Genomic DNA, 12,223 nt, shown 5'->3' with positions numbered 1-12,223 from the left:
AAAGTAGAAAATGGATTTGGACACAAATGTTGTATTATACAGGAAAAAACTTGAAATTTCTATTTTTATTTAAATAGAATTCTTTGAAAATTTGGCTGAAGAGTCGAGACAAGCTTCGGAGAAACCCATTATTATGAGAAATGCTGTCTATGCCCGGAAGACACTGGCACGCAGGGCCAAGACGATGAAATACATCAACCGAAAGAGATCAAGCAGTGAGTATTAAAACATGCTATATTTAATACATATTTTGTCGTCTTAGATGTACTATTTATGCTGGCTATAAATTCCGAATTAGGTCAGATAAAATCGTTAAGCTTTATAGTGTCCAGCTTATGAACTATTTAGTTGTTAATATATTTTTAAAATGTAGACAAGACTTGCATGTTGCATCAAGACAACCGATCCCATTAACTTATTGTTAGCATTAAACCTGTAATTAATTGCCATAGATTATATATTCCTATTAATTAAAGGAGGTTCTATGTAAAACAAAAGTCTGTCTGTCTGTCTATCTGTCCCACTTACAGTTTTCTCGATGTTTTTTTCACAATGCATTGAGATATTTCTATATAGGTTTATCATGTACTTTTACATATCACGTTTGACTTTCATGGACATGTACCCATTTTTGACTAAGTTATGGCCCTTGAACTTAGAAAATTTGTAAACCGAACTTTTTGTATTTTTGCAATGTCTGAAGCTATTGAGATGAAATTTTGTATGTAACTTTATCATGTACTGTTACAGATCAAGTTTTAACTTTCATGGTGTTTTATACATTTTTCACAGAGTTAGGGCCTTTGAACTTAGTAGATATGGAAATTTATTGTGTCCCGTAGGGGACATGTATTGCTTTAGCAGTACTCTCAAAATGCTTGTTTATACTGAAGAATTGTTCCCCCACCCCAAAAATATAGTGCATTTGATGTCAGATGGTAACAAATACAGTCAAACCTGTCTTAAGCAGTCACACAAGGGAGTAGATAAAAGTGGCCGCTTAAGACAGGTGTCCGTTGAGTACAGGTTACTACATATATAGTCTTTAAAAACATTTGTTGTTGTTTCTGGCTAGTCAATGGATGTGTGCTTCACAGAAATAATGCAAATGGAATGTATTAAAATTACCGTTTGTTTTCTTTTTCCATTTAATTACTTAATTCCTACTTCATGTGGTGTATTGTCATAGTAGGTGAATCTACAACTGTCAAGTGTAGCCTCCCAGAGGCAATTGGATGCATTCCAGAGTCATACTTTCTTAATTGATACACAGTAGAGATGTTGGCACTGAATGGGTACTAGTCTTCCTGAAGGTGTGAAGACCAGTTATTTGCTGCACCTTATCACTGTTGTTAAAATATCTCTTTATATAATAGTAAAACTTTACTGTGGCCACTTAATACAGGTATTTTAGCGATTTGGGATCCGATTTAGGTGGCCGCGTTAGACAGGTGACCGCTTATTACAGATGCATTTACATTATAAATCGTTTGGAAGTGAAAAAAGTGGCCACTTAAGGTGGTGACCGCTGAGTACAGGTTGCCACTAGGACAGGTTTGACTGTAGTTTGTAATAGAGATAAGAATTAATCTCCTTTTGTTACTTTTATATTATTTGTATTCTTAATTTCCAACACTTTTAAGTTCCCTTTTGTATTTATTAAATACTTTTTGATTTATGACTGTAGTTTGGCCATGTTTTGTTACGTTGTTTTGGAAGACTGATGAAAGGTTTTTTCTTGCTATAGATTTATCTCTCTCAGGCAATGTATCAAGGGGTCTCAATGTTGGTGATCAGCTGGATTCCATGCTTCTCAATACTTGTATGTTCTAGGAGCTAAATCAGGGTAATTTGCAGTTTGCTGTTACAATATTTATCTGTGTTCTTGTGCTTCCTAAATTCCACTATTTCCAATTTGCTCTTAACATTTAGATCATACTGTTAACAATAAACAACAAAAACCCTCTTTAGATCTTTGGGGGTTTGCTTGGTATTTATAAAGGAAGCATACCGGTAATAATTATTAGAAAATAATTGTGATACTACTGAATTATTGGGAGTTTTTCACACTGCTAAAGTATTATTGCACTTGAAGTCAAATTATTAACAATAATAATATATAAGTCTTTTAATGTTTAAAAATATTTTATTATTTGTTTATTTTGAATTTCTTTGTTTCATCTATTAATATTGGAAGTTATTTTATCTGCTTAATTATTGTTGTTTTTCTGATTCAAAAGATTTGGATATCAAAAACTGCTTGTTAATTAATATCAAATGTGACAGATCCTTGACTGTACAGGACTGTAATAGTATAATATAATAGTTATATACAATGTAGGTGACTGAATGTAAATTATAATACAGAATTAGATAATAGTATAATTTTATTATGTTGGATTAAATAATACATACAGAAGAAATGTAGGTTTGTAACCTATAAATAAAAATAAAAACCCCCACCAAAAGTAGGTATTGTTTGTTTTTTTAAAGAAAGATATTAATAGCATTAAAACAATTTCATTTCATGTTATTTTTTTAACTTGGGTTTTTTGTTTGTTATTATCATAGTCTGTGATATTAATAGGCTAATTTCTTTAACTCAGCACATAGGGACAATCTGCATAGAACCTGCCTTTATAAAAGTTTTGTTTGCTGTAGCCCGACCCTCAATTTTAGTAGTGAGTCTGTCTTTAAGGGTATATAAGAATTCTTTCTTATAGACACGTGTATTGAGGGAAAAAAACAGACAATAAAGAGAGGAAATTTCGAATGAAGACTTAAGAGAACTTGGTAATTTGAAGAGTGTCAGGCTACAGCAGATAATTTGTCTTAACGTTGACATACTCATAGTCATTCTAATTAGTTTAATGTTGTGTGTCCACTATCAGTCCATTTGTCTGACTGACTGTATGTGTTTGTCCATCTGTCCCACATATAGTTTTCCTGATGTGGGTTTTTTCACAATGCCTCAAGATATTGAACTGACATTTTTGTGTATGGATTTATTATTTAAAGTTACATATCAAGTTTGACTTTCATAATAATTTTCCCATTTATTAATGAGTTATGGCCCTTGATTTAGGAGATGTGAAAATTTGTTGGTGTATATTTTGCTTTAGCAGTACTCTCAAAATGCTTGTTGAAATGTGAGTTTTTATCATTCTTTCATGATATTTAAAAAAAATCTACAATTGTAGTTTATTATCTGGGCTGACTTTAGTCAAATAGGTTAGTTTATGTTATTGCTCAGCATCTGGGCCTGGCTGTTTGAAGTCTGGGTTAACTTATCTAATTGATTAACACTAAATTCCATAACACAGTGTTAGCTTATCACTGGTTAAAAAACAGTTGCAGAAACACATTTTTAACTCTGGGTTAGCCAACTCAGAATTAGTTTTCACTAACCCAGGGTTAGTTTTTACTAACTCTTGGTTAAATACAGTTGGCCAACAACTCCTGCAATTAGGAAAATGTCTACAGTGAAAAAACATTTGAATTTAATCCACGACAAAAAGTACCGTAGAGAAACAAGCTCCACATCAATATTCAGGGGTTGGTGCAAAGTAAATAATGTCCCACAATTCTCTGGTTTATGTACTTGCCATTATTAACATTTGTCTGTCATTACTGCTAGTGCTAGTATAATTTTTAACAATTGACAGAATAAATAAGAAAAGTTGAGGAATGCAGTTTTTAGTGATGATAGATAATTGTAGATTGTGATGCGAAAAATATTGAGACAGTCAGTGAAAACAACGAGACAGAAAGTAGCATGGGAAGGCAGTTGCAAAAACATGCCCTTACAACTTTAAGGTTGACGGCAGGACATTGTGGCATCAATGTTTTGGTATCGCACACAGTTACTGTAATATTTTGTACATGTCATATTTACCTGCTTGTATGGTTATTAGCTTTGATCTTTTTAGCATTTCTCTACAGTTATGAAAAATTAAAATATACTAAGCGTCCTTGTCTGATCAATGTGGAACAGATAAATATTTTGACAGAGGATGAAGATTACCTAAAAAGCTGCATCGCATCATTCACATGAGTTCCTAACTTCAATGAAGTCACTTTACACATTCCTACAATAATAATAATAATAAACTCATTTGCATGTACCAGTAGATACTTCCATTTTTAGAACTCTGGACATTTTTTTGTGTAAAATTGCTATTGATTTTTTTTTGGTTTGTAATGATTATATGGTTGTGTTTAAAAAGCTATAGACTATTTTTTTTAATATTATACCATTTGCTAAAAATGGACCTAAAGTGAAATTAAGGAAAGGTATTTAATATTTGTGTGTGTACCAAAACGATGGTACCACATTGCACAATTGTACAATGTCTTGTGACACCTCCATTGAAAAACAACTAAATACCACACCATTTTACCCCACGGCAATTCTTCCTAGTAGTTATTCCCCAATCATTTTCCTCCTTGAAATATTGGTGGGGGAGTGGAGGGGAGGAAAATTCCCTAAAATCTAAAAGGATATGTGACCTACCTTTAATAGATTGGTGTATAACAAAGATATCACCTTATTTCAGTTGTATAATATGATGCATTTTTATATTTATTCCTGCTGTTTTCAGATGAAAATATGTAAGTTGGTGTTTATTATAAACATATTTTACATTGTAATTGGTGTTGTTTAAAGTACAGTACTTCATGTTTTTTAATTATAGTTTTTGTTTTGTGTTGTTTTTGGATAGGTGTGGGGGATTGGGGAGGGTGTAAATGTAATTAAACCAGCAATTTTTTTTTTTTTTTACATAGTGCATAGTTATTTCAAGAGTGAAAGATGTCAGTTAAGTAATGAATAATATATTTATTAACTTTTTATATTTTTTTTACTTACACTTACATGCAACAATCAATATTATTGTCTCAATGATTATCATTATAAAACTACTGTATGTAAAATTTTATTATGATCATTAATTTTTAAAAATGTTTTTCCATCATCTTTATTTATTTTTTGATTATCTGCATGGAACACACAGAAGTCTGTGCTTGTAATAATATCACATATATGTTAGTTCCGCTTTCAAAAATAATTTTTGTTGCTTTTGTTTGGAATTGATACATTCTGTACTTGCACCTTTATATTGATTTACTTTATGGTCATTATAGTAAATGTTAAAGTTACTTCAATATATACCTGACACTATATAACCATAAATAAAATGTTTTGAGTGTGTCGTTAAATAAAACATTTCCTTCCTTCAGTATGTATACATTTGACACTATGTATAGTTAAACATTCATCCAAAACATTCATTCAAAACATAAAATATAGACATTGAATACCAACTTCATATTTTGTTTTAATTTAATTATTAATTGATGTTTTAATGCTGTGAACATAGGGTAGTATACAAATGTACACATATACAAAAATGTATATAGGTAGTATTAAACTAAATAACTTCCGGCTGGGTCATAGTTCGAGGTGCACTGAACATTTGATAGAGAAGTGAAAACCACAAGTCCTGTGATTGGTTATAAATGTGAGTGTGTTGGTTGTAAAAATTATAGTTTCATCTGGGTAAAAAAATATATGCAATTTTATTTCATCTAGTGCCAATGTGTCAAGTAGCCTTGTATGGGGTACCTTTAAGAAAAAGTACTCGAATTTTGTGCGGAACCAGGGTAGTCATAGACGTTACCCGTTATCTCAGAAACGAGCAGCTTGACCCCCAATTGTTTCTGATTCACTGCCTTGGATTTATTTTATTGTTAAAGCTGTATTACCTAATGTTACTAGCTAAATAAAATGCTGGCTTACAGATTGTAGGAATACATCCAATATACATATTGTATTCATCTGGATTAGAAAATAATGCAAGAAAATAGATGTTCGGATAATTTTGTCATTTAAAAATAGCTTTTTGTCAGTAATTAATCAAAAATAAATGTGTGAAAGCTGCATGATAATTCCAGATATCACAGCTATTAAAACCACCAACTACAGTAGGCTATAAATAAAATATAGTAAGGAATATTGGTGGCTGGCAATGGTTTTGATGATTCATTATGAAAATCAGCATGTATGGGGCACCTGTAAAAAAAAAAGTACTTAAATTTTGTGCAAAACTAGGGTAGTCATAGACGCTACCCGTTATCTCAGAAACGAGCAGCTTGACCCCCAATTTTTTCGGATTCACTTTAAGTGTGAGGGGTGGTAGTATTTATATCTGTGGCGTTTTGTCGATTGATACGCTGCAGGTACGAGTTTTAGCCACATACATGTATGTTACTATTGTCGTCTGTGGGATTTGATTTGGTAGTATACACCCTATAGCTAATAAATATCTGCCTGTTTATTGGTTTGATGTTGTGTAAGGTTATATAGAATGAATGTTTTATGACGCCCCAGCATCAACAATTCATCAGCTGTTGGTATCAAACAAAAGTAAATATATGAATGAATGAAGACATTTATTGCTGTAGTGAGTAAAATAATTGGTAATATAATTATGTACCAATGTTTATACCAGTATATAAATTATAATTAAAATGTATTTGACTTACTAGTAAACTTATTGGTATTTTATGACTGATATTTAATTTCAATATTTTATTATTAAATCAACTTTGTACTATTTTTAATTAATGTTTGTCTGTCAGTGGAGAAGGAGTGCACTTGGTACTGCAGTTTAACATATTTTCGTGCTGATATCCACTTCAGGTTCAATTACGCTGTCCTTGGCACACACCGTGGCTATCTAGGCCATTTGTCCAGGAATGTGAATTAGTGGTTAGTGAGAGATAACTTGGTGTGGTGCTCTTACACCCCACACAACCCAATGCTGAGCAGATAAAACTCTCTCTGGGTGGCAGCTGGTACCAGGAAGTGAACCGAATATCCACCAGCCTTAACCATTACACTACTGAGGCTGGTGCTCAGTACTTTTTCAGGCTATGCAGCATATACTGTATAGTCGGTATTAGAGTGAAATATTTTATAATTACTATGTTAATCTCAATAGAGTATTAACATGGATAAGATATTTATAACACGTTTTACTTCACAATGTATAGCCCATAGTTAACAATTTTATTTTAAACTTAACCTTTAATCATAATACTTTTTTTTCTAAAAAAAAATATTTGGATTTGGTTACATATCTCAAATGTTTAATTTATATATATATATATATTTAAAATCTTTTACCAGTAATATTTTCATTGATTAATTTTGTTTTCCTCTATCATCTGCTGGATCCCTGATTAGCATTTTTTGACATTTTCCTATAAATGGTAGTATTTCAGCTTGTCTACCAACAGCCCCAGAGGTATGCATACCACTTTGTTGAGATTACTGCATGTGCCATCATACATCACATTTTTATATCACTTGATGAAGGCATTCCCTTTGTTTATTGTTATTTGATACTGACTACACTACAACTGAGAACAGAATTTTTAAATATTAACTTTAAGAATATATTTTTGTTAAAATAATTATATTATGTATTATTTAGTTTCATGCAATCAAAGTTTTGCTAAATCAGTAACAAATGTTTTGTTTTTGTTAAATTTATTATTTTTATATTTAATATGTAAAATAATTTGGGAAATGTGTTATAAAAATATAATACAAGTAGTATAATACATAATTGTATAAATGTAGCTTACATTTCATGAACCTTATTTTATATTATGAGGTATATATCACCATTTGATATAATAAAAAATATATTTAAATACATTTTTTTTTTAGTTCAGTTGCAGGATTTTTTAATTGATGCATGAATGCGAAGATGCTTATTACCTTCTTTTTTTTATGCCAATATATACAGTAATATAGATTTTTCCAGAAAGGGTTTTTTTTCTTTAAATACTGGCAGGTTTGGAAAGATTACTGGTATTTTGTTTATTTTAGTCTTAATTGTTATGCTAGTAGTATCCGTGCAGTTATACCTATGGCCAACACCTGGGTAACATAGTTTTTTTATTATTAATATGTCACACATGATTACCGATATACATGTTACACATGATTGCAAATAAATTTATATTTATTTGTGTGTAATAAATATTTTCAGTTTTCAGATAGTTTTATGAAAACAGTATTTACAGGGGTACATGTACAAATGTAGTTAGTTACAGGATTTCTCAGCTGTAGTTTTGTCACTGTCTTAAAACTTACTATACTTTGCCATGTCATTAGTGAGTTTAGAACCTTCCTTTATAGTCAAACAAAACTACTTCTTTGTTTCAGTTTGTAACTTGTAAAAATTATTTTATTGGTTATTGTAACCTGATGACTGTATATCTTTACTATGTACATTACTTTATAATATGTTTTAAATTTGAAATAGAGCGGATTTTGCTACAAGACATAAATTAATAAAATGTTTTGTTTTTTAATGATATCTAAGGATTTAATGTCATTAAAAGTTATAACATTTTATAGACCATCATTTTGTAATGTTAATTTACTATTGAAAATTAAAAAGTTCTATGGGCTTTGACTTATGACATGGTATATGTATTATATTTGTTCATATATAGTTAATTATTAACCAAAGTATTGACTGGTGTTTCACTTTTCTCAGGCTTTTCAACTCGTACAGGTATAGTACAGCTCTGCATGCTGGACATGTACAGAATAGGCATTACTGGCACAGTCTATTCCGACCATATTTCTGATATAATAAACAAAATATTTAAATTAGATTACTGTTTTCCTATTTGACTTGCATGAAACAATACAATTAATTAAATGGGTTATGCAAACTATTTTTGTGTAATCCTTTTTCTTTGTATACCTGGTAACCCATTTTCAAAATAATATACACATATAAAACACTACATAATTTATTAATGTAAAATTCCATTTAAATTACTGGTAAAAACAAAAGAAACTTACTGGAATGAGTACAGATTAGCAAAATGTTGTTCAGTATTTTAAAATTTTGCATGAAATGTTATGCAGGCACAGTTTGGCATGAACCACACATTAATGGAATTATTGTTTGTGCAGTCTGTGCAGCCCTGCATGTATAATTATGTAATTTTAGTAAATAAACTGACAGAAAACATTTAGAAAGTCCAGTACATGCCTGTTCTGTTCGATTTTGATTTGATTTCTTTTCTGTTGTTGGTTTTTATATTTTCTGGTTTACTCCAATATTGTGCATGTTATATTGTATTATTTTAATGCATGTTTGTTCAGGTATGTAATTTAGAAATAAGCTTGATTTTTAGAATATATTTTTGGAGGTTTTGTGAATTAGGTTCATTGAGATTTTGGTAAGCTTGGTTTTGACACCTTTTGATAAGGTTTTTGGATATAATGGAGACTTACTGAGATGACTGGGTGAATTGATTTTATTTGATTTATGTGAGCAACTCATAGTTCTTTCTGAAGTTTTCCAATAATACCTTTTATGGAGATTTTCAACTTTCAAGTTGTTTTTATCTGATGCTTTTAAGCAAGCAGAATTGTGTTTTTTGTTATTTTTAAGTATAGAATATAGTTATTTTTGCATGCAGAGCTTGTTGTAGTTGATGGATGAAACAGAATATTCTATATTTGAATTTTGATACAATGCATTTGCAACACGTCTGGTACTTGATTTACACTTGAATTTACACTGCATTTAGTTTTAACTACAACTAGTGGTTGAACACTGGCTTGGTGATAGATTGTTCTCCTGAGATGTTAGGTGTTCAGGTTGTATGAAATATCACCATCAGTGAACCTGTCAACGTATTTCTTTAAACTAGTGACCCACAACTAGTATCTCAAAGACTGTAGTATGTCCAATCATATAGAAAATGCTTCTCAAATATCTCTGGAGTAGCCTTTGTAGTGACAGTGGATTTCCTCTTTAACTATCTTCTGTAGACCACATAACAATATTAGCCATATTTAAACACGAATAGCCATAGTTTAAATTGTGCTGAGGTGTAATTAAAGATGCAGACCCTAGTTTCAACTCATGAAAATGGACATAAACTTTAATTGATATTCAAACCTGTAACACACTTGAATAAATTTAAAACAGAGTGAAACAAGAGTCTGTGATGCTGACAGTGATTTACCCTTAAAAATAGACAAGAACTCGACTCCGTAACACTTATTTCCCAAGATGCACATGTGTTTTTAAAAATACAAAAAATGCATTTGTGATATTAAAAACACCAGGATGACCAAAAACACTTCCCATGTACAGAAATGAATAATCTAACCAAAATCTACCGTACATAATGTATGATTTCAGGTATCAAAAACGGCTTTAATAGTGAAAAATATGTCTTAGTGTTTAAAAACTAGGATCTGTCACTTTAAAGATTCATTTCTTTTCTCTTTAAGTCTGTGTCCTACATGTAAATGGCATTTCTACCCTCTGTCAACTCAGCTTCTTCCTTGTACACATACATGTATCATAACCTGTAATGTGTGTACTCATTTGGTTTTGCCAGTGGTCAGGGCCATAGCTAGTGGGGGGTGGGGGGGGGGAGGGCAAAGGGGAAAACATTATAAAAACTTAAAGTAAATTCTCTTCTTAATTGTTTAAGGAGTTTTTGACCATTAACTACTCAGTTGCGTGTGCCCCCCAAACAAAAGATTCTAGCAAGTCCCTGGTGGTCCTCTTCCATACCATATATTACACCGGAATCACTGAATTAGTCAAATGCTTTATTTGAATGAACTATAATTTTAATTCCTAATACTTTAAAATAAAATATTTAAATTAAAATATCAATTGCCCTAATTTCTGCTTGTCTCAAAATACAACATACTGACACATTCATAAATTTATTGTTAATAATACTAAATGAAGTAATAAAGGACTCTTTGCAGTGTGCATGTGTATGCTACTATTAGTAATACTAGAATAGTTAAAATACATTTTGTGGTGCAAAGTATATGTTTACTTTACTCTATTGTCATCAGTTAACTTTAAAATTATTATATTTATAATTGTGAAAAAAATTATAATTATATTGTAATTTCATGTCAACTATAATATTAAACTAGAATTATAATTACTCATACATTAAAATAAATGAACATTATAATTTAAAAACAAATGCATGTATTTTTACAGAACATCTTTTTATAGTTTAATAATAATGAAAATATGTTATTTTAACCTTAAAATGAGTTTATTCAAATGTTTTATATTTTTTATGTTTTAATTTTTACTTTTTATTTTTTTGTATAAGCATGTTTAACATTTGCCGGATGTAAACAAGAAACACATATAAATAATACTCAAAGCATGTTTGCTGTAACTCACAAATATGTAGAAAAAAGTACATAATATTGTACATGTAATAATGTGTTCACTGTATCAATACTAATTTGAAAATAATCAAATCTTAATTAATTAATCCATTTTACTGCATTGTATAAATATTTATGGAAATGGTTAACCTAAACAATGAAATATAAGTAATATTTGATTTCATAGATCATAAATGGCTCTAATAGTAAAAAATATGTCTTAATGTTTAAAAACTAGCGTCTGTCAAATTGAGGAAATGTGCAAAATTAAAAAGTGTAAAACGTGTGTAAAGAAGGCCATTAATAGTAATATAGTAACATGGTATATGCAGTATATTCACATTTTTTTTTTTTTAGCAGTGTTAGAAGGTAAAGAATGAAAAAAAAAACCCACTGTATTATTTTGAAGATTCAATACTCTTTTATATTTTACATAATGGCATTATACAATGTGACCCATAGATCTCACCAAAAAGAAAGAAAATATGTAAATATTGTATTTTTAATAGACATAGTAATTAGAATGGTTGTCATTCATGTTACAAATCCCAGTAGTAAAGTCATGGAAACTAGCTTACATGTATCTGTTTTTCTGTTACAAATTTTTATATTACATGTATAATATCCAAAATATTAATCTACAGATTGATAATTACTATGATTAAAAGCTTCTTTCTTTCCTTAATTGTTTTGTTATAGCATCCAGAACGTAAATCTATGGATTGTTATTGGCATTACTAATTTCATATGCTAAATATAATTTTAAAAATGTTTTTGTTTTTCAGCTGTTCGCCCTAAGTCCATGGCACAAGGTTGTAATGTTGGCAAGAAACCTCTGTCACCTATAAGGCGGGCTACTACCTGTGTGGATAAACAGACCAGAGACAAACTACTTTCTTCAGAGGAAGCAGAAAACTTTACATTTGTTGAACAGTTTTGATAGAAATAAAATTACATTTATAGTGATCA

The 12,223-nt window shown here is 30.2% G+C and overlaps 1 protein-coding gene across 11 annotated transcripts in view; it reads left to right on the top strand.

Moving 5' to 3' along the window:
• Window positions 1-12,223, top strand: part of LOC121371270 (pleckstrin homology domain-containing family D member 1-like) — a 75,612-nt gene extending 63,389 nt beyond the window's left edge. The window contains exons 13-17 of one of the 11 annotated variants that reach the window (XM_041497035.1): window positions 78-215; window positions 1,748-1,846; window positions 4,602-4,611; window positions 8,574-8,591; window positions 12,040-12,126. In XM_041497035.1, the coding sequence (XP_041352969.1) occupies window positions 78-215; window positions 1,748-1,833 (224 nt within the window). In that variant the 3' untranslated portion in view covers window positions 1,834-1,846; window positions 4,602-4,611; window positions 8,574-8,591; window positions 12,040-12,126. Of the gene's footprint in view, window positions 1-77; window positions 216-1,747; window positions 1,847-4,601; window positions 4,612-7,276; window positions 7,308-8,573; window positions 8,592-12,039 lie in introns of all 11 variants that reach the window. The other 10 variants (XM_041497038.1, XM_041497040.1, XM_041497036.1 and 7 more) reach the window with 10 other exon arrangements.

This window comes from Gigantopelta aegis, chromosome 4 (genome assembly GCF_016097555.1).
Source record: "Gigantopelta aegis isolate Gae_Host chromosome 4, Gae_host_genome, whole genome shotgun sequence".
In the NCBI taxonomy this organism is placed as follows: Eukaryota; Metazoa; Mollusca; class Gastropoda; order Neomphalida; family Peltospiridae; genus Gigantopelta; species Gigantopelta aegis.
The sequence above is the reverse complement of the archived record's forward strand: the minus strand, read 5'-3'. Positions and strand labels throughout refer to the sequence as shown.